Source organism: Oryx dammah, unplaced genomic scaffold (assembly GCF_014754425.2).
Source record: "Oryx dammah isolate SB20612 unplaced genomic scaffold, SCBI_Odam_1.1 HiC_scaffold_29, whole genome shotgun sequence".
Taxonomy (NCBI): domain Eukaryota; kingdom Metazoa; phylum Chordata; class Mammalia; order Artiodactyla; family Bovidae; genus Oryx; species Oryx dammah.
Window position 1 is genome coordinate 92,137,719 of NW_024070213.1, and position 23,837 is coordinate 92,161,555.

Below are 23,837 nucleotides of genomic sequence, written 5' to 3' on the forward strand. Positions count from 1 at the left end.
TGCTTCTTCTTTTTTTATTTTTTATGCACTCAAAATGCCAGCAAATTTGGAAAACTCAGCAGTGGCCACAGGACTGGAAAAGGTCAGTTTTCATTCCAATCCCAAAGAAAGGCAATGCCAAAGAATGCTCAAACTACCACACAATTGCACTCATCTCAGACACTAGTAAAGTAATGCTCAAAATTCTCCAAGCCAGGCTTCAGCAATACATGATCTGTGAACTTCCAGATGTTCAAGCTGGTTTTAGAAAAGGCAGAAGAACCAGAGATCAAATTGCCAACATCCGCTGGATCATCGAAAAAGCAAGAGAGTTCCAGAAAAACATCTATTTCTGCTTTATTGACTATGCCAAAGCCTTTGACTGTGTGGATCATAATAAACTGGAAAATTCTGAAAGAGATGGGAATTCCAGACCACCTAGCCTGCCTCTTGAGAAACCTATATGCAGGTCAGGAAGCAACATTGAGAACTGGACATAGGATAACAGATTGGTTCCAAATAGGAAAAGGAGTACATCAAGGCTGTATACTGTCACCCTGCTTATTTAACTTATATGCAGAGCACATCATGAGAAACGCTGGGCTGGAAGAAGCATATGCTGGAATCAAGATTGCCGGGAGAAATATCAATCACCTCAGATATGCAGATGACACCACCCTTATGGCAGAAAGTGAAGAGGAACTAAAAAAAGCCTCTTGATGAAAGTGAAAGAGGAGAGTGAAAAAGTTGGCTTAAAGCTCAACATTCAGAAAACGAAGATCATGGCATCTGGTCCCATCACTTCATGGGAAATAGATGGGGAAATAGTGGAAACAGTGTCAGACTTTATTTTTGGGGGCTCCAAAATCACTGCAGATGGTGATTACAGCCATGAAATTAAAAGATGCTTACTCCTTGGAAGGAAATGTTATGACCAACTTAGATAGCATATTCAAAAGCAGAGACATTCGTTACTTTGCCAACAAAGGCCTGATTAGTCAAGGCCATGGTTTTTCCAGCGGTCATGTATGGATGTGAAAGTTGGACTGTGAAGAAAGCTGAGCACCGAAGAATTGATGCTTTTGAACTGTGGTGTTGGAGAAGATGCTTGAGAGTCCCTTGGACTGCAAGGAGATCCAACCAGTCCATTCTGAAGGAGATCAACCCTGGGATTTCTTTGGAAGGAATGATGCTAAAGCTGAAACTCCAGTACTTTGGCCACCTCATGCGAAGAGTTAACTCATTGGAAAAGACTCTGATGCTGGGAGGGATTGGGGGCAGGAGGAGAAGAGGATGACAGAGGATGAGATGGCTGGATGGCATCACTGACTTGATGGACATGAGTTTGGGGGAACTCCAAGACTTGGTGATGGACAGGGAGGCCTGGCGTGCTGCGATTCATGGGGTCGCAAAGAGTCGGACACAACTGAGCAACTGAACTGAAATCAGGTGTAACTGGGTCAGATCTGATTCAGAAGTTTGTGATAAAAGAAATAGGCATTTTAAGGGAACCATTCCAGCAAGGATGGTGGCAGACAAAGTTTCCAGAGGTAGAGGTTCTGAATATAGTTTTTATTATTTAGCATGATGCAACAAGTGGCAATGCCTACACCCAGTGACGCAGCAGTGATGCTGCCACTGGAACAGTTCTTTTGAATGACTTTGGCTGTGTACCCCAGCCTGCTTTAAGCTCATTATCTGGCCCTCTGAAATATTTTGTCAGCTAGCTAACTGTTTTAAATAAATTTCTTTGTTAAACTAAGTAGGGTTCGTCTCACTTTGCAATTAAGAATACTGAACACACAAAATGATGAAGAAAAAGAAGTCGTCTTCTTCAGAAGAAAAGCCTTCTTCAGAATAAGCAATCTGTTGTCAATATCTAACTTAATCATCTAAAAAGTATTTTTTAAAGTGAGGTTTAACATACGTCCTGACGATCTGCACTTTTGGCTTCCCTGGTGGCTCAGATGGTAAAGAATATGCCTGTAATGCAGGAGACCCAGGTTCAATCCCTGGGTCGGGAAGACCTCCTGGAGAAGGGAATGGCTACCTATTCCAGTATTCTTGCCTGGAGAATTCCATGGACAGAAGACCCTGGCAGGCTACAGTCCATGGGGTTGCAAAGAGTCAGACATAACCAAGCATCTTTCACGTAACTTACATAGATGCATTCAAATGCACAAATCTTAAGTGTAAAGCATTTTTACATATGTACACATACTTGGAACCACCACTCCTATCAAGAGAAAAACATTTCCAGTATCCCAGAAGGTACCTTTACCAATGTACTAATTTTTAATGCGTTTCATCACTTTCAAGTATTTAAGAAATGGACAATTAGATATAAACAGGAAAATCTTCTGGTAGATTCGATGGATTAAAATTCAAGGCACTAAGAACTAATGATATGATATAAATTCAATACACTGTGTTGTGATTTTTGAAGATCATTAGAAATATAAATTCAACAACTGTGCACAATTATTCAACAACTGTTCCGTGCTAAGTCGCTTCAGTCGCGTCGGACTCTTTGCGACCGTATGGACTGTAGCTTGCAGGCTCCTCTGTCCATGGGATTTTCCAGGCAAGAATACTGGAGGGGGTTGCCACTTCCTTCTCAGGGGATCTTCCTGACCTAGGGATTGAACCTGTGTCTCTTACATCTCCAGAATTTGCAGGCAGGTTCTTTACCACTAGCGCCACCTGAGAAGCCCTCAAAATGGGGTGCCATGCCCTCCTCCAGGGGACCTTCCCAAATCGGGACTGAACCGTAGATAATTTTAATCCAACAATTACCCATGTCAACTACAGAGAAAGAGAGGTAAGGTTTGTACATTAAATTCTTTAGAGGGGAAAAAAAGCAGTTTTCATCCTTACCTGCTCCTCAGGGATTGGATCTTTGTCTGCAATGTGTAGGGGAGGCTGCATCACAGGTGCCACAGTACAGCGTGGGTTCTCACACGCCATTTCAGGATTACCTTAAAAAGGAACACAGGAATGAGTGAATATCTACTAAAGTTAATAAAGAGTAACATCTGTAGATTTATAATTTAAATAAACTCTTGGAGAAGAAAAACTGTTTTCTCTCTTCCTTTTTCACCTTACCATAGTACTTGGCACACAGAAGGTACTCTCGATACTTCAACAATCAACTTTACTCTTGGCACAGAAACAGACTCAGGACAGACTATCATCACTCTTCCCTACAAAAAACAAACTTCAATTCTGCACTTTCCTTACACCATTTTTATTCTCAGGAGAAATGAGGATTGGAAATGAGTTTCATAAGTAAAAGATTGAAAAGATTACCTCAAGTGAGCTTAATTATTAAAAAACAGTGTTTGACATCCAGTCTTGGGGTTATTTAGCCTCATATTCAGCTCTCTTTTATCATTACCTGTCTAATTTAAGGATGCAGGGGTTAAGCCTCTAGATTTTTAGCTTTCAGAGTTGGGGGAGACTCTTGGCTAGCATGGTATGGTCAGAGCAATCTAGGCTAGCGGGGGAGAACTCTCAGTGGGTATAATCAGCAGAAATGTGACTTAGCCCACAGTGTCAGGTGACTAGTTTCATACAAAAGACTGAGCAAATAAGTAAATATATTGAAACCAATGACAGTCAAGCTTCTCATTATCACAAAAGGGAAGAACAAACACAGAGGAGGGGGAGGCCAGAATAAACTATGTGGTACTGCAACTGCATTGGAGGCACTGGTATGAAGGCGTGCTATATAACATATATGGAAGGACAGATCTACAAATAGACAGAGATGTGTGTGTACATGCATATGAGTTGTGTGTGTGCTCAGTCGTGTCCAGCTCTTTTGTGACCGGAGGGACTGTAGCCTGTATATGTATATGTGCAGATGTATTCCATAGTTCTGTACACTGAGAAGTGGTAAGAGCAGCTAATATCCCAGTGGCCATGAGCATCCGTAGCACTTAGGTTCTTGGTTTCTAAAGGTCATTTTCTATTAAAAAGAATGAGGCTCTTTGGAGACAAGGCAGATGTTAGGGCTGGAGGCAAGGAAAGTATGAGACAAAGTCAACAAGTGCTCAAAGAATGATGGTGATAGGAATCACCTTGAATGGGCTCCCTCTGGTTGAACTATGGACAACCTGAGCAACAATATAAAATAAAAATAACTAATTATGATCTATTGAATAAAATAATCCATACTAATATAAATGTGTAAATAAGTAGAAAGGGGGATGCTTAACCTTAAAATAGTGTCAACTAGTAAGTGCAGGTGGAAAACAGAATTAGACAATTACCATCTGAAACCACCATAGCAATATCCAGTTGAAGCAAGAACTATCAATGGATGCTAAAAGTAGTGGGTGAAAACATTTTAAGCTAATGTATTCACTTTGTGATACACAATTTTATGAGTTTAGATAAATTAGTCATGTAATCACCATTACCAATGATCACGATACAGAATAGTCTTATCACCTCAAAACATCTACTTAATGCTGCCTCTTTATGCCCTATTCCTCCCTCCATATCCAACTCCTAGTAATCACTGATATGTTTCTTATTCCTGTTAAGCTTTATCATTTTGAGACTGTCCTATAAATGGAATCACACAGTATGCAGTGATTTGAGCCTAACCTCCGCTGATTAGCACAGTGCATCCTCCATCTTACTAACTGAGCAGTAGTAGTCCATTCTTTTTTATTTCTGAGTAGTATTCCGCTGTGTGGATGGAGGTAACGGTTTAAGTACTCATTAGGTGAAGGACCTTGGCTTGCTTCCTCACTCTATTGGTATACTGTGGGTATGCAGAAGAATGTCTGATTTTTAAAAATAGGAACAGAAGTAGTCAGGGGCAATGGGATTTCATGTCTGTTTCTTAACTCAAATGGTTTAGAATAATACCACCAAAAGAATTTATAGACAACACACACACAAATGTGGTAGAATGTAAAAAACTGGGAAATCTAGAATTAAGGGGTACTTAAAATTATTCTTGTGATATTCCTATAATTTTGAAATAATTAAAATAAAAAGATAAAGCTAACTAAAGCACCTGTTTCTTAAAAAATTTAAACCAACAATTTTATTTAGAGTTGTGTATTCAAGGCTATTGGAGAAGGCAATGGCACCCCACTCCAGTATTCTTGCCTGGAAAATCCCATGGACAGAGGAGCCTGGTAGGCTGCAGTCCATGGGGTCGCCAAGAGTCGGATACGACTGAGCGACTTCACCTTCACTTTTCACTTTCATGCACTGGAGAAGGAAATGGCAACCCACTCCAGTGTTCTTGCCTGGAGAATCCCAGGGATGGGGGAGCCTGGTGAGCTGCTGTCTGTGGGGTCGCACAGAGCCGGACACGACTGAAACGACTTAGCAGCAGCAGCAGCATCCAAGGCTACAATGGGCATTTTAGTGAGAAAAGTTTCTGAATACTTGTATTCTAGTTCATATCATTACCACCGATGAGCAAATCAAGAAATGGCTCATCACCTGCCCAATGATTTGAGACTGTTTTAACAATCATGTTCAAGTGACTAAGACTCAATATCTTACAGTATGCTAAGGGAGGCATGAATGGGATGCATCTTCTAACACCCAGTGGTCTCGAAAGCTCTAGAGTTAAGTCATCTAAAAAAGTTTAATATGCATAAATATTTGCACATATTAAAAACCCTTGGCAAATCTAACTTTTGGAGAAAAAATTATTCACTATTTACATTTGAGGAAATCTACTGATACTATATCAGTAATTAGCTTGTTTACATTTCCTCTGAAAAATGCTAATACTTTTACTATCTAAGGACTTGTTCAGTTTGCTCAAGACAGTAAACAAAGTATTATAGATCTAGCTATAAACAAAACAATGACTTAACAGGATGATAAAGCATTATTCACCTTTGGCAATAATATAATTCTTTATTTTTTAATTGAAGGATAATTGCTTTACAGAATTTTGTTGTTTTCTGTCAAACATCAATATGATCAGCCATAGGTGTACATATGTCCCCTCCCTCTTAACATCATAATAAAGGTCCAAGGGATAAACATATTATTGACTTATAGCACAAGTTTAAGGATTAATATGCCAAACATTTACAATTAAATTAGTGAAGTTAATGAAGTATTTTATCTTAAAAGTAAATTTAATTTCTGGTCCCTATCAAAACTCATTATTATCCTAACTGGAAAAGAGTTTCTGGAATTTCTAATAATGAAATAATACTATTAAAATCTATTTTTTTAATTAAAATTTTAAAAAAGGAAGTATATGATTCAGGGAAACTTCAAATCATATTCATTTGTTATTTACAAAAATAAGAGCCAACACTTTATATTCAGTGTCAATTTGCACATGTAAGTTCACCATTTTTTTTTTTTTAGACAACTAAGAAATGTTATCAAGTCAGTTTTCTCATGCAGACAAGAAGTAAACCTGATCAAGTCCTACTGGGGAATAAGTATGTCTGGTAAGTGTATGCAAAAGCACTCTCTCATAGGTACCTTTTTTATCTGTATTTCTTCGTAGCAATTTGTCCACTTGAGCAATGGCCTCTTCCCAGCAATTGTTGCTTGCTTGAACATGGGGCTGAATTAACTTTAATTTCTGTTCTAGGATTTGATAAGCTTCTGACACTAGTTCTTGTGTTTCTTTAGTACAGACAAGCTTTTCAAGTTCATCCTCAAGAATTATTACCCTGAGTAATAAAGAAAAACAAAAACAGATTTCTAAACTATGAAATGAAATGTATAATTCACAAAGTTTATTTTAAAGAAAAGTCTGTAAGATGAAAAAAAGTTCTGAATGTGGAAGGCAGTGATGATTGCACAACAATATATATGTACTTAATGCCACTTACCTGTAGCTTAAAAATGGTTAAGTGGTAAATTTTACATTATATGCATTTACCAGTTTTAAAAAAAGTTTATAAAGAGTATCATATATTTCTTCAACAAATATTTCTTGCATATATACCAGGCATTTTTACAAACTAAAAAGATAAGTTAAACCTGTTTCCTACTTATAAGAAACTTAAACCATATCAGAGAAGTGATACATATATAAAATTATAAAAAAATAAAACTAATATTTTATTTTCAATTTAAAGATGAGAAATTAGTTCTAGAGAGTTGAAGAAACTTGCCCAGGTCATACAGTTGGTAAATTGTAAAGCTGGGTTATATCCAGGCACAAAATGACAGACAGAAAGATGGGATTAAAAGAATTCAGAAGAGGAGCAAGTTACTATGCTAAGGAAGAGATACTTCTGAGGTAGCACTGAAGGATGGATAAAACCTGAGCATGTACAGAAGATGAAGAAGGTCATTCTAGATGGTAATGGGAAATAGCCTTTATACAGTTTGGATGGACTGAGGTAAAGGAATGAGAAATAAAGATAAGAGAGCAGGCAGCAGTCAGTTTACATCTAGCCCTTTCTGCAGAATGTTTCATTCAGACTTCAGTCTAAGCTGCTACACTCACTCCAAATCCAGGGAAATTTTTCAGATAAGTAAGAAAGCAAATATAAGGCTCAGAAACATTCATTTGGCAGCAGCACTCTACAGACCAGAACATGTACAGAGTTAATGTTCTCCTGTAGGCAAGTGAGAGTGGAAACGGCAAATGGGACAAGCAAGGGGGAGGAATGAAACACAGAATAATTTTTTAGATAACACTTTTCAAAGTTGTGTGTGGCAGTACTAAAAAGCAAATCAGATATGATACTCTGCGACTGGATTGCTCTCTAGTGAAAGTATTCTGAAGGGTGATTACAGTAGCATACCTAAAATATTTCATTTTTTAACAGGAAACATAGTTCCCATGTATTTTCCATAATCCCTGGCCAAGGTACAAAGCCCTTCTTTGTCATTTTCATGTCCATCTAGTGTTGTACTCTTTCTTCCCAAACCATCTTCCTCATGATAATGCATTTTATTACACCCTGTACATCTCTGATTCCACTGCCAAACATTAATTCTTGATAGACCCCGGTTTGCCTAACACAACCTGTCCATCCACTGAAATCTTGTTTTCCTCTCATGATGATCCACCTTTTGCCACCCACTCAAATGGACAGCCTTATCTCCCCCATTCCCAGTGGGAGATAGCCTTCTTAGAATAGCAGCACCAGACCAATGGAACATTACCGCCTCATAGTGTCTTAATTGTTCCCTATACCTCAGCCTTTACATGAGTATTCTCTACCTCAGACCTTGAATTGATGGTTAAAAACTTATCTTTTTAAAATGTCTTTCTGACCTTAACTTCCTATCTGTGTACATCACATCCTTCTTTACTCTGGTAAATTAGCCTTTTGATTTTGCTGAGACTTCAAGTCCTTCTGATGCATTTCCTTATCTTTGAAAATCAACTGCTGCCCTCCCCCTTTCACATCTTGCTTGGTATCCAAGGTCAAGTAGATCACCTACAATCTTCTCAACTCATTAAATTCCTCCGACCTTCCCTGATTACAACACAACATGAACCAACTCATTCATTTGATCCAGTCCTGTACTATGAGTATCTGTTATAGAAAAATTTCACTGAAATGACTGGACACTGCATTTTACTAAGGTGGAGTACTAACAACACCACGCGAAGCAGAAGATCAACAAATACAAACTATGGATCCTACATTTTACTATCCTGCCGCTAAGTCACTTCAGTTGTGTCCAACTCTGTGTGACCCCATAGATGGCAGCCCACCAGGCTCTGCCATCCCTGGGATTCTCCAGGCAAGAACACTGGAGTGGGTTGCCATTCACTTCCTTCTCCAATGCATGAAAGTGAAAAGTGAAAGTGAAGTTGCTCAGTCGTGTCCAACTCCTAGCAAGCGACCCCATGGACTGCAGCCTACCAGGCTCCCTCATCCAAGGGACTTTCCAGGCAAGAGCACTGGAGTGGGGTGTCATTGCCTTCTCCAATTTTACTATCCAATTGGGGCCAAAAAACTTGTTCTATGCTATAGAAAAATGTCCAAACCTCTTATTCAGAGAAATAGCAATATAACACTCTTCAACTACATACAATAATACTTCTCAGCTTTTGTCCTTTCTAGCTTTTCTGTTGAAATAAAAAAAAGTAAAAACTATAAATGAATCCCCCCATTAAAGTACTAACAAATCAGTTTGTTACATTTGTAGGTTGAAACCATCCTTTAGGCTGCGTGTCTCGATTTTGTTGCTTCTTTTTAGCTAGGACACAAGCCAACAAGCACGAGAATGAAGCCTGCTAGTCATGGGGATGTCTCCTTACAAGGCTTCTAAACTTACTCATTCAGCAATGCTTTCAGATGCAGCTGCAAGCTGCGTACTGCCGTGTGAACATTACTCAGTTCTCTTGACTTCTGCTGAGTTCTGGATAAACGCTGGGGTACTGACTGGTGCTGAGTTTCAAAGTACCGGTAGAACTCATAGCTGCGCTTAAGCTCTTCCAAACAGGCAGAATGAGCATGAGGTAGACCTTGAGTCACATCAGATAAGATACGATGAGGCAAAAGTGCTGGAGTAAGTAAGGGCCCAGGAGGTGAATTTGTTGTAGAAAGTAACAGGGCTAGCCGCCTAAAGAACTCTGAACTCTGTGCCACCCAGAGCTGAAACAGAACCTAAAAAGAAAAAAAGAACAAGATCAATAAAAAAATATTGGCCAATATTCAAAACAAACTACAAATTTATTAATCTTAACTTCTGGATTAAACTTTTCACTTTATCCTAAGTAATGAATACAGCTGAGCTTGAACAAACTCTAAGAATAGCAAAGAATGCATGCCTGCATGCTAAGTTGCTTTAGTCATGTCCAACTCCTTGTGATCCTATGGACCGTAGCTCACCAGGCTTCTCTGTCCAAGGGATTCTCCAGGCAAGAATACTGGAGTGGTTTGTCATGCCCTTCTCCAAGGGATCTTCCAGACCAAGGGATCAAACCCACAACTCCTTCAGCTCTTGCACTGGAAGTGATTCTTTACCACTAGTGAGACCTGGGAAGCCCATGTTACATCAAATTATGTAGTCATAGCACATACAAACTTCTGATCCTATAGCAGCTTATACCAGTTTAGCAGATGGTGATTGCAGCCATGAAATTAAAAGACGGTTACTCCTTGGAAGGAAAGTTACGACCAACCTAGACAGCATATTGAAAAGCAGAGACATTACTTTGTCAACAAAGGTCCGTCTAGTCAAGGCTATTGTTTTCCAGTGGTCATGTATGGATGTGAGAGTTGGACTGTGAAGAAAGCTGAGCACCAAAGAATTGATGCTTTTGAACTGTGGTATTGGAGAAGACTCTTGAGAGTCCCTTGGACTGCAAGGAGATCCAACGAGTCCATCCTAAAGGAAATCGGTCCTGAATATTCATAGGAAGGACTGGTGCTAAAGCTGAAACTCCAATACTTTGGCCACCTGATACGAAGAGCTGATTTATGTGAAAAGACCCTGATATTGGGAAAGATTGAGGGCAGGAGGAGAAGGGGATGGCAGAGGATGAGATGGTTGGATGGCATCACTGACTCAATGGACATGGGTTTGAGTAAACAGTGGGAGTTGATGATGGATAGGGAGGCCTGGCATGCATAATTATTTGCATAATTATTTGTTCATGGGGTCGCAGAGTCAGACATGACTGAGCAACTGAATGGACTGACTGACTATCCTAAAAGAGAAATGCTGATGGAATGAGACACACCTAATTAGAAATGAGTGTTCTTTGATGAATTATTTTTTTTAAACTGTATACAAAGGAGAAATGGAGAGAGCAGGAATGATGGATCTGTGTAAGTCCAAAGAATTAAGTCACTGATGGATCCAGAGTTTGGAGTTCAAAATTATACCAATATTTTGGCCTTGGAAATAGCTAAGAAATAACATAAAAATCAGTTCCAGAGTGATCATACTCAGGAATGTCTGGTACGAGAAACTACAACAACCATTCTTGAAAGACACACCTTGATTCCGGCAGCAAAGGATTCCTATAAATCGTCCTGTTCAAGAGGACAATATCAAACATACAAATACAATCTAGTATGAAAAGGAGTTAGCAGATAACACAGAGGATTCAACCACTTTGGATAATTTGGATTCTAGTTTTTTATAAATGGGAAAATGGACATTATTTAAACTGGTATATTAAATGAATTTTAAAATTATGCAAATAATGAATTAAGATAATTTAATGTAAACCATTTTACTATTAACATTTTTTTAATAAGCAAGGCCAAAATTCCAAATCACTAAAGATACACCAAGAATTCTTAAATATAAATACAAGCTATCGCAGAAGTCTTACTTAACCATTAAATTTTATTACTAAAATAATTTTCCTGGAAATTCCCTGGTGATCCCCTGGCTGTCTTTGTGCTTTTATTGCTGTGGCCCAGGCTCAATCCCTGGTTGGGAAACTAAGATCCCACAAGTTGTGCAGTATGCCCCCTCCAAATTTTTATTTATCCCTTTATTTGTTCATTCAACAAGTGTTTTTTGAGCATCAATGATGTGCCAAGCAGTATTATATGAGCCAATAATACAGCAGAGAACAAAAGAGAAAAATATCCCTGCCCTGATGGAGCTTATGTTCAAGTAGTTGGGCAATTGATATTAACAAGTAAAAGATAAGTTTCTTGGCTGACAGGGTATGGGGAGAATATAGCAGAGAAAGGGAACAGCAAATGTGTGATTGTATGTATATGTGAGAGGAAGAGGAAGGAGAGAATAGCAGAGGGATACAATAAGCAAGGGGGAGAGTGTGTAATTGGATTTTTAAGAGAAACAGGGAGCTACTGAAGGTTTCTAAGCATTATAGTAGTATGATTCGAGTTAAGCTTTAACAAGATCATTGTGGCTGCTGTGTTGATAGATAACAGGGAGGTGAGCAGAAGACAGGAGGTTACTGCAGTAACGCATGTGGGAGTTAACAAGGTACCTTGTATATAATGGTGAGAGGTAAGAGGTATTCAGTTCAGTCGCTCAGTTGTGTCCGATTCTTTGGAACACCATGGACTGAAGGCTTCCTTGTCCATCACCAACTTCCGGAGATTACTCAAACTCATGTCCAAGAGTTGGTGATGCCATCCAACCATCTCATCCTCTGTCGTCCCCCTCTCCTCCCACCTTCAATCTTTCCCAGCATCAGGGTCTTTTCAAATGAGCAAGTTCTTCACATCAAGTGGCCAAAGTATTGGAGTTTCAGCTTCAGCATCAGTCCTTCCAATGAGTATTCAGGACTGATTTCCTTTAGGATGGACTGGTTGGATCTCCTTGCAGTCCAAGGGACTCTCAAGAGTCTTCTCCAACACCACAGTCCAAAAGCATCAACTGTTCAGTGCTCAGCTTTCTTTACAGTACAACTCTCACACCCATACATGACTACTGGGACCTTTGTTGACAAAGTCACGTCTCTGTTTTTTAACATGCTGTCTAAGTTGGTCATAACTTTTCTTCCAAGGAGCAAGCGTCCTTGGAATTTCATGGCTGAAGTCACCATCTGCAGTGACTTTGGAGCTCCCCAAAACAAAGTCTGTCACTGTTTCCCCATCTATTTGCCATGAAGTGATGGGACCAGATGCCATGATCTTCGTTTTCTGAATGTTGAGCTTTAGGCCAACTTTTTCACTCTCCTCTTACAGGCTCTTTAGTTCTTCATGCTTTCTGTCATAAGGGTGGTATCATTTGCATATCTGAGGTTATTGATATTTCTCCCAGCAATCTTGATTCCAGCTTGTGCTTCCTCCAGCCCAATGTTTCTCATGATGTACTCTGCATATAAGTTAAATATGCATGGCAATAATATACACCCTTGACGTACTCCTTTCCTGATTTGGAACCAGTCTGTTGTTCCATGTCCAGTTCTAACTGTTGCTTCCTGACCTGCATACAGATTTCTCAAGAGGCAGAACAGGTGGTCTGGTATTCCCATCTCTTTAAGAATTTTCCAGTTTATTGTGATCCACACAGTCAAAGGCCTTGGCATAGTCAATAAAGCAGAAGTAGATGTTTTTCTGGAACTCTCTTGCTTTTTTGATGTTGGCAATTTGATCTCTGGTTCCTCTGCCTTTTCTAAATCCAGCTTGACATTCTGGAAGTTCACAGTTCAACTCCCTGGTTAACGTACTACTGAAGTCTGGGCTGGAGAATTTTGAGCATTACTTTACTAGCGTGTGAGATGAGTGCAATTGTGCAATAGTTTGAGCATTCTTTGGCATTGCCTTTCTTTGGGATTGGAATGAAAACTGACCTTTTTCAATCCTGTGGCCACTGCTGAGTTTTCCAATTTTCTGGTATATTGACTGTAGCATTTTCACAGCATCATCTTTTAGGATTTGAAATAGCTCAACTGGAATTCCATCACCTCCCCTAGCTTTGTTTGTAGTGATGCTTTCAAAGGCCCACTTGACTTCTCATTCCAGGATGTCTGGCTTTAGGTGAGTGATCACACCATCATGATTTGAAGATCTTTTCTATACAGTTCTTCTGCATATTCTTGCCCCCTCTTCTTAATATCTTCTGTTTCTGTGAGGTCCATACCATTTCTGTCTTTTATTGAGCCCATCTTTGCATGAAATGTTCCCTTGATATCTCTAATTTTCTTGAAGAGATCTCTAGTCTTTCCCATTCTATTGTTTTCCTCTATTTCCTTGCATTGATCACTGAGGAAGGCTTTCTTATCTCCTTGCTATTCTTTGGAACTCTGCATTCAAATGGATATATCTTTCCTTTTCTCCTTTACCTTTCACTCTCTTCTTTTCACAGCTATTTGTAAGGGCTTCTCCTGTTTGAGGAGGCCTTACGAATTTGCCTTTTTTGCATTTCTTTTTCTTCAGCATGGTCTTGATCTCTGCCTCCTGTACAGTGTCACAAACCTCCATCCACAGTTCTTCAGGCACTCTATCAGATGTAATCCCTTGAATCTATTTGTCATTTCCACTGTATAATCGTAAGGGATTAGATTTAGGTCATATCTGAATGGAGTGGTTTTCCCTACTTTCTTCAATTTAAGCCTGAATTTGGCAATAAGAAGTTCATGATCTGAGCCACAGTCAGCTTCTGGTCTTGTTTTTGCAGACACTATAGAGGCTCTCCATCTTTGGCTGCAAAGAATATAATCAATCTGATTTTAGTACTGACCATCTGGTGATGTCCATCTGTAGAGTCTTCTCTTGTTTTGTTGGAAGAGGGTGTTTGCTATGACCAGTGCGTTCTCTTGGCAAAACTTTATTGGCCTTTGCCCTACTTTATTCTTACTCCAAGGCCAAATATGCCTGTTACTCCAGGTATTTATTGACTTCCTACTTTTGCATTCCAGTTCCCTATAACGAAAAGGACATCTTTTTTGGGTGTTAGTTCTAGAAGATTTTGTAGGTCTTCATAGAACCATTCAGCTTCAGTAAGAGGTAAGCAGAGGGCAAACTTTGGATACATACAGAATGGACAGAATCTCTTGACAGATGGTTTATGAGTAAAAGTGTTAACAAGGATGATTCTAGGGTTTCAATTCTAGTTGTTTCAGACAACTAAAAAATAAAGTTGGCATAGCTTATTGCCCTAAAAGAAAAAAAAAAAAAAAAGACTATTATCTAATCATTGCCATGTTATCCAATTAAACCGAAACTCAGAAATATGCATTTTTTCTTGTTTGTTCTTTGAATAAAGGAAGCCGCTCTGGATCAGGGGATAACCATAGTTTATGGGCAATTAGGAAATGCTGTTTTAAAGCATTTTCAGGGAGTCCCCTGCGGTCAATCAGTTAGGACTTGGCATTTCCACTGCTGTGGCCCTGGTTTTCAATTCCTGGTCAGTGAACTAAGATCTTGCAAGCCAGGCAGCAAGACAAAAAAAAGCATTTTCACAAAATGTAGATTTGCTTTTTAAAGCAAGAAAGGTACTCTAATAATTTTACAAAAAACTAATTAAAATTTTGAACTAAGGAAAAAAGAGGGGTAAGGACTCTGTACTAGATATTTCACATATGTCTCACTTTAGGATACAGTTAGGAAGTTTCTTTCCTTTCCAAAGATGCAGCATTTGCTATTGCTAAGCTCTCCTGAACGCCAGACTACCTTCCTTGCCTCTTGAGAAATCTATGCAGATCAAGAATCAACAGTTAGAATCAGACATGAAACAATGGCCTGGTTCCAAACTGGGAAAAGAGTACATCAAGGCTTGTATACTGTTACCCTGCTTATTTAACTTTTATGCAGAGTACATCATGGGAAATGCCAGACTGGATGAAGCACAAGCTTGAATCAAGATTGCTGGGAGAAAGATCAATAATCTCAGATACGCAGATGACACCACACTTATGGCAGAAAGTGAAGAGAAACTCAAGAGCCTCTTGATGGAAATGAAAGACAAGAGTGAAAAAGTTGGCTTAAAACTCAACATTCAAAAACTAAGATCATGGCATCTGGTCCCATCACTTCATGGCAAACAGATGGGAAACCAATGGAAACAAGTTTATTTTCGTGGGACAAACTTCATTTTTGTGGGCTCCAAAATCACTGTAGATGGTGACTGCAGCCTTAAAATTAAAACACACTTGCTTTTATGGAAGCAAGCACCTTGGAAGAAAAGCTGTGACAAACCTAGACACCCTATTAAAAAGCAGAGACATTACTTTGCCTATAAAGGTCCACATAGTCAAAGCTATGGTTTTTCTAGTAGTCATGCATGGATGAGAGAGCTGGACCATAAAAAAGGCTGGATGCCGAAGAACTGATGCTTTTGAACTGTGGTGTTGGAGAAAACTCTTGAGAGTCCCTTGGACTGCAATGAGATCAAACCAGTCAAAGGAAATCAGTCCTGAATATTCGTTGGAAGGACTGATGCTGAAGCTAAAGCTCCAATACTTTGATGCGAAGAACTGACTCATTAGAAAACACCCTGATGCTGGGAAAGATTTAAGGTGAGAGAAGGGGACAAAAGAGGATGAAATGGTTGGATGGTATCACCAACTGGATGGATATGAATTTGAGCAAACTCCAGGAGCTGATAATTGACAGGGAAGCCTGGCGTGCTACAGTCCATGGGGTTGCAGAGAATTGGACACGATTGAGTGACTGAACTGAACTGAAGCTCTCCTGAGAGAAGATATGCAAGCAATTGAAAAAACAAAACAAAACATTTTCTTTAAAAGACATAATGAAGATTACAAAGGAAAACAAAAGGACCTGATTTATTTGTAAACCATCTTTCACTACATTTTTTTTTAAAGCTTTAATTAGCGTTGCTCTTTTGAGAAATAATTTTCTTTTAAAATTTAGCTCATAAAATTCACTTCAAAATTCTTTATCTGGATATAATGACAATTGAACAAGGTGGCCCTACACAGTTTTTGAACATTACAGGAATTTTTAGCAGTTTATAAAGTAAATCTCAAGACAGGCCACTTTTGGAGTCTGATATTCCTAGTAACAATGGAACACCATCACCAAGTTTAGTTATATATTAGTTACATGTCAAAATAAAACAAAATTAAAACACTAAAGTTTTATTTGTAAAATAATATGGGTGAGCCAAGAGGATCCAGCTACATACATCCTTCATCATAGTATGTGGGAGAGATAAGTGAAAGTGTCCCACATTTTAGAATAAGTAGGTCATGTCAGATGGAATTAAAAAAATCAGCTAACATTTATTAATCACTTACTCAGTCCCAGGCACTGGACTGGCAAATATTTGATCCTTTAGTGATAAGCATTATCTCATTTTTATGAACACAGAAACGACGACTTGTTCAAGACCATATCAATAGTCAGGTGGCAAGAGTCAAACCTAGAAGTCTGACTCCAAGAGACCCACTTTTTCTCTTTGCTGCCTGTACTTGGACAAAATATAATCCAGGATTTAACAAGCTTTTTAAAAAGCATAGAAAAATAGGGAAACAACTGAGACATCTTGATGAGTAAAGAAAAAAATATTTAAAAAAGAAAGAAATATGACCATAATTCTCTCTCCAAATCCTTCTTAAAGAGTAACAGCTATTACCATTTTGGGTTAACCAAGCTTTGTTGTAGGTATTTCGTATGTTTCCTCATTTAATCTAAAACCATGTAGGGCAGGTATGGTAATCCCTTTTTACATCTTAGTAAATTCAAAGAATAACTCATTCAAGTCAAACAACTAGTCAATGTCAGGGCTAAAATGTAAACCCACATCTGCTTAATTCCAAAGTCCCTGCTTTTTCATCATTAAGACTTTCCCAAACTGTCTTTTGAAAATGACTATTTCCATTCACAGAATAAAGCATGGTCATGGTATTGAATTTAGAAGTAAATGGAATTACCTATAGTGCAACCACCCTAAGGATAGTTAATTGTATATTAGTATTTTCTCATGGTCTTTTTTAAAAACAGAGTTGTGATCATACTAAATATATGTTTACTTATTCTGATTGTTGCACTGGTTTTTACAAAATCTTTATAAGCGAGTTGTAGCTATTATTCAATGGTCCCTATTGGATTTAACATAACTCATGCAACTATTCCTCTACTGCTGCACATTTAGGCAGTGTTCCATTTTTAACTATTATGAACAGAGCTAATAAGCAACTTGGTACATAAAGCTTTAGGATACTTGAAATAATTTCCTTAAGAAAGATTTTCATAAGTGGAATTACTGACTCTATCATTTTTAAGGCACTGTACATGTCAAAGGGCATTCTGAAACAAATTTTAAGGAACTAAGGTAAACCAAAAAGAAAATTATTGTAGTGGCCTTGATAAGAATGATGGCAGCTATGACTAGAATGGTGGGAAATGACATGAAAAAAAGGGAAAGAGTTTAAAATGTAATTTAAAGGTGGCACAAAAATCTACTGATAGCTTATATGTGAGGGGTAAAAAGAGGGATAAGATGACAGTAAACAGGTATCTAGCTTAATAAGTTGTATGGTGACATTTATTAAGATGGGTTAGAATGACATTAAAAATTAGTCAAGGTGAATTTCAAGTAACTGGAAAGAAAAACAGGAGAACTAGAACTTTTATGAGGATCTGAAAATTTCAAAGATGTGAAAGTTCATACAGTCTCAAAACAAAATGGATGTTGAAAAATATGCTGTTAATTACACTTGTACTGATTTCCACAGTATCAAGTGAAGTTTAAAGACTAGGAATAAAGAAATATTGAAGTGGAGTTTGCTAAATACTGAAAATGAACTTCGAGACATTTGGACTGACTTTCAAAAAATATTGCTGGAATCTTACAATACATATAGTTTTGTAACATTCTTTAACTTATGTTTTTTCATGTTATTTTTTTCTACTACTAACTCCAAAACAGTTCAGTAAATGAATACACCATAAATCATTACCAATCTCATATGACTGAACTTTTCCTTGCTTTCCAATATTTGCTGCTGTAGTAATATTATGAACATACTTTGAATATATCTTCGATTACTTTCTGAGATGAACCTATAAGCTAAAGTTGATGGAGTAAAGGGTACATTTGTAAAGACTGGTATTCACTGCTAAAGTGATGCAGTTGACACTTTCACTACTGGTGTGTGTTCTCTCAAAGTCTTCACTGATGAACAGTATTATCAACTTTCAGAATCCTTGGCAAAATATGTACTTATTTTTCTTTGTTACTTTCATTAGTAATAAGATTGAAATTTTTTATCATATTTATTGGCCATTTCTATTTCTTCTTTTATTAACTGGCAATTCACACACCTGACCTATCTTCAATAGGTTTTACATATCTTAGAGTTCTTTATATAGAAAGAATTCAAGCCCTTTGCTTATAAATCATTGCATTCCTCCTCCCCCGAGCTTATTCACATTTAAAGGATACAGCATTTAAAGTTTAGAAGTCTGTATAGTCAAATATATCCTTTTAAGAGATTTTTAACATATGAAAAAATTCTTGTTCTAAACAAGGATTTGGAAGATTTTCCAAGGGGTAGATCTTGTAAGTTCTTTATCCATGTTTGTTGAAACAAATGGAAATAAAATCACACACTGGGTTCCTTTTAAACTCATTTATCTTCAAATTCTAATTCAAGAAATACATATATTAAGAATTTTAAGTATTTTAACATTGAACTATAAGGATTTCCTTATCCAATCTTTATGATACTCTCCATTTTTAAAGGCAGCTTCAAAAACACCAGTAAGGCTATTATGGTAATGGTATCCAGCAAACAACAAAAGTGGGGGGACAGGTGTACCATGTACATTCAGAAAGCACAAACACAACCCAAATGCATCTGTCTTTTCTTTAGCCCTTCACGTCCGCGAATGGATTACCTTCAATGCAGGCAGGCTGAAGCCATCTGTAAGATTATGTGCTTCCTCTTCTGAAATCTGCTCTTCACTAAGTCCAAGGCCCAGCTCCTTAAAAGGCACCACACAGATGTAGTTGGTTACATTGTCACTCTCGGAGTTCAGGGGGTAGGTTAAATTAGGTTAAGGCAATCAACGAAGCCTTTTCATTAAAGTATGAAGGGTACAATTTTTCAGTCGCTAAATTGTGTCCAACTCTGTGACCCCATGAACTGCAGGATGCCAGGCTTCCCTGTTCTTCACTATCTCCCCGAGTTTGCTCAAACTCATGTTCATTGAGTCAGTGATGCTATCCAACCATCTCATCCTCTGTCGCCCCCTCTTCCCCCTGCCCTCAATTTTTCCCATCATCAGGGTCTTTTCCAGTTAGTTGGCTATTAGATTTTAAGATTAGTTTCTTTTTAAAAAGTGAGGTAATTCTCCTCAAAGTTCAGGAAAAAGATAAGTAAAGGTATCTGACCTTGGAGATTTACGTCAGTTTAAAAAGAATTAATCTTAAAATCTAATAGATTAATATACCTCAAATCTTATAGGAAATGTGAGAATAAAATATAACTAGACAGTTAAAAGTTCAACTCTTCACAAGTGCTAAAGTACTAATTTAGTTATTTTTGACATTTGCCTTTTGAAACTGTATTATGTGCTTGACTGCCTGGCTCAGGCCCTTACCACCCTATAGTAAATACTTCTCTTTATCTCCCCATTTGCATACTGCAGGACATCATTACCTGACAATGATGACCTGAAAACATACAACTACTGATATAACACTAAGCCTGTTGCATCCATGTTGTCTGACACAGGCTGCTGTTCCTTCTGTCTCCCTCTTCCTCATGGCAGCTACCAACTTTACTATGTGATTTCCTCCTCTTCAATTGTATTTGTAAAGAATTATATCCATACAATTCTTGATATTAATATCTGAACTATTCATGCATTTATAGCATATTCCTATTTGGTCATATTATAATAACCTTTTGATTCAGTACTAGGCCAAATTTATAAATATTCTATTTAACTATTTTGTATCTCCATCGGCAAGACTGGTCTGTAGTTTTTATTTTGTGTATTACATCATGTTTTAGAAGTGAGATTGTAGTATCTGCATAAATAAAATGATGTAGAGTAGCTTTCTATCTAACCTTTTCTATGGTCTAAAATAGGTTTTTGTTAAATTATAAAACCATTTGGACCAGGGAGTTAAACATTTTTTTCATTCACTTAGTTTCTGAATAAGTAAGGTATTTATGGGATTAAAATTTTACAAGGTATTGTAAAAACTGCTTGCTACCTCTATCTCTTAGCCACCTAGTTCCTCTACCCAAAAGCCAAGGCAATCACTGTTACCCGTATCTGTGTATACTTTAAGATATTTTATGATTATGGACATACATAAAAGGAAATCTAAACATAAATATATATGTATGTGGGTATACTATGAATATATACACATGCACACACACACTTCTTTATCCCCTCATACACACCTATGATGCTAAAGCTGAAACTCCAGTACTTTGGCCACCTCATGTGAAGAGTTGACTCATTGGAAAAGACTCTGATGCTGCGAGGGATTGGGGGCAGGAGGAGAAGGGGACGACAGAGGATGAGATGGCTGGATGGCATCACGGACTCAATGGACATGAGTCTGAGTGAACTCCGGGAGTTGGTGATGGACAGGGAGGCCTGGCGTGCTGCAATTCATGGGGTCGCAAAGAGTTGGACACGACTGAGCGACTGAACTGAACTGAACTGAACACACATATTACACTCCCTTCTATGCACAAATGGAAGGGTAGCATAAATACCGCTGTGTGCACTTTGTTTATTTAACAACATTCCACAATAGTATACCAATAATTTTTTTTTTATAGCTGCGTATTTTCCCACTGTTTATATATATAACCAAGTGTGTTTTCTGTTCTACTGGAATCCTTTTTATGGATTCAGCTTCTTGCTCTATTCTCATTACTAATCTTGTATATTTTTATTCTTTTTACTTTGAACAGGGATGCTAGGGTTTATATAATGTATTAAGTCTTTTCAAAGAAATACTTGGTAGATAACACTTTTTAATTTCTTAAGGTTTCCCTTATGAAGAATATGATCTGGCCCCTGCCTAATTCTGGATCTTATCTCATACTCCAACTCCCAACTTGCTGTGCTCCTGTCTTGGAGTATGGTAATTCTTTTTCTATACTTTGATCATGCTAAATTCATTCCTGACACAAGTTCTTTATACTTGCTGGTACATCTGATTGGAACTCCATCTCAAGTCTCCATTTAAACTGAAGGCCTTCCCTTATTATCCAATCAAAAACAGCAACCTACCAAGCACTTTCTATCCTATTCCCCTGGGTTTTTTTTTCTTTATAGCAAACATCTGAAAATTTTCTGTTCACTCTTTATTCATCATTCACTAGAATGCAAACTCCCTAAAAACGAGGATCTTGTTTATCTTGTTCACTGCTAAGTCCCTCGTACCTAGAAAAGTGACTGGCACTGGGAACTCAACAATCTACAATCTTTGTTAGACCCCCTCACCTGCCCCCACCCCACTTCTAAGAAATTATAAGCTCCCTGAGGCAGGAACCACGTCTGCTATGTTGATCACTGCATATCTAGTGACTAGCATATTGCTTGGCATAATATTCACTAAATGAATAACTACTGGCAGTTAACATGCCACACTGTCATGTCTCCATTTCCTTCTATATCTTGCTTCCTTCTATTTGAAATGCAGACTTTTTCTCCCAAGGTCAACTCCAACTCGTTCCTTGAGGGTCAGCTCAGGTGTTGCTTCCCTGAAAGCATTCTGTGACTTCACAGGCCAAGTACATTGTCCTGCTATGCTGGAAGGCACCCCAGGCACTCTACTGTATTATGAGTATCTACTGACTACACTCAGAAGTTTTTAGAAGTAGGCAGTACAGGTTTTTGCTCTGTCTTCCTAGCACAATGCAAGCAAGTATTTAGGCACTAAGGGAACTGAATACACAAGTTCCTGACTAAAATCAAAGTACTTTCTCTCAATATCCAAAGTGGCAGCATAGTACAGTATGTGTGTGTATAAATCTAGATATATATATCTATACACATATAGAAAATGCTTAAAGTCCTAAGTCCTACAATAAAGACACAATTTTATCTCTTATTAATTGTATGACACTGGGTAAATCTCATATAAAGTAGTGATTTTATTTCATTTTCTCATTAAGTGGGGATAAGAAAATCTAGCTGGAAAGGTTTGTATAAGAATATAATGATAAACTTTTAAGCATTATATTCATCAATGTCACAGTATCCAACATACTGAATATACAAAGTAGTTTTTGCATCCCATTTACTCATTATTTAATCTATGAATTTTAACTAAAATAAAGATCTTACACACTTCTATTTTCTGACTACTAGAACTAATTTCCTATTTTAGTAAATTTAAGAGACAGACTTATTATCATGCAGTCTTTAAGTGCTTATTATATACCAGACCCTGCCTAAGCACTTTATATACAATAATTCATTTGGTCTAACAAAAACAGTCAGGAGGATTGTTATTTTTCTCATTCTACAAATAAATAAAGCAAGGTACAGAGAGTTAAGAACCTTGCTTATGGTCTCTGACACAGTAACTGATACAGCCAAAATTCAGAAAGTCAATCTGACTCTAGAGCCTCTGTTTTTTTGAAAGGAGAAGGATTTTCTGCTGCCAGTTTATTTCCATATCATGACGCAAATTTGCCACATTCAGTAATTTGACAAACTGTGACCTGGAGAAGCCAGGTTCTTTTGACTTTATTATTTGGACCACTAAAAGAAGGGACATCAAGTTTTTTCCTTGTTAAAAATGAGCCACATGCAAGCAGAAGAACTTTCTTCCTGTCTATTACTGTTATTCCCACTGGAATGCATTTCCAGTTTTAAAATAGAAGTGATGATGGAAATCAGCTTCCAAATAGGCGATTTCAGTTTACAGTTAAGTTTTACAGGATGCAGGTATAATATCTATTCAGGACTCTGGAAACATTGCTTATTCTTACATATAGACAGAAAAGGATATTTTTTCAGCATATATAGGGTAGCTAGCCTTGCTGCTTGAAAGTTGGCTCTGACAGTTCTGTAGACAGCTTTCCGAAGACCGATGAGATGCTGACTGGGATGCTGTCCAGCTTTATTAAATGGGCAAGCAGCACTGACCCTGTCAAGCAAACTTGAAAAGTAAAATGTGATACAACTGTACAGGTGTCCTAAAGTTTGTGTTTTCTAAATCCACAATTTTATTAAACTTAGGAAAAAATTATTTTGTCATTAGAAAATGGTAATAAATATTCCAACTCAGGTCTCATTAACAGATATTTCCCTGACACATATATGGCCAACAGAAAAAAGACAACTGAAAAAAGAATATTTTCTCTGACGGGGGGGAACAATTAATTTTAATTGAAATAATAGTAGAAATGTAGGGATATTTATTTAAGATACTAACTTTTTAGTATAGATACTCTATCTGCTAGAATATACCAAAGTGGTACTACTTTACATTTAGTTTTCAAAAACCTGGTATCTACAGTAAGTAGGAAAGCCTTAATTATAAACTTTCAT

General features: G+C 37.7%; 1 protein-coding gene across 7 annotated transcripts in view; it reads right to left on the bottom strand.

The window, feature by feature from the left end:
• VEZT (vezatin, adherens junctions transmembrane protein) overlaps positions 1 to 23,837 on the bottom strand; it is an 83,280-nt gene that overhangs the window by 14,851 nt on the left and 44,592 nt on the right. For 4 of the 7 annotated variants that reach the window (XM_040234272.1, XM_040234266.1, XM_040234270.1 and 1 more), the window contains 5 exons: positions 23,296 to 23,445; positions 19,200 to 19,347; positions 9,229 to 9,560; positions 6,460 to 6,653; positions 2,857 to 2,957 (listed from right to left, as the gene is read on the bottom strand). In XM_040234272.1, the coding sequence (XP_040090206.1) occupies positions 2,857 to 2,957; positions 6,460 to 6,653; positions 9,229 to 9,560; positions 19,200 to 19,347; positions 23,296 to 23,445 (925 nt within the window). The remainder of the gene's footprint in view (positions 1 to 2,856; positions 2,958 to 6,459; positions 6,654 to 9,228; positions 9,561 to 19,199; positions 19,348 to 23,295; positions 23,446 to 23,837) is intronic. The other 3 variants (XM_040234273.1, XM_040234267.1, XM_040234271.1) reach the window with 1 other exon arrangement.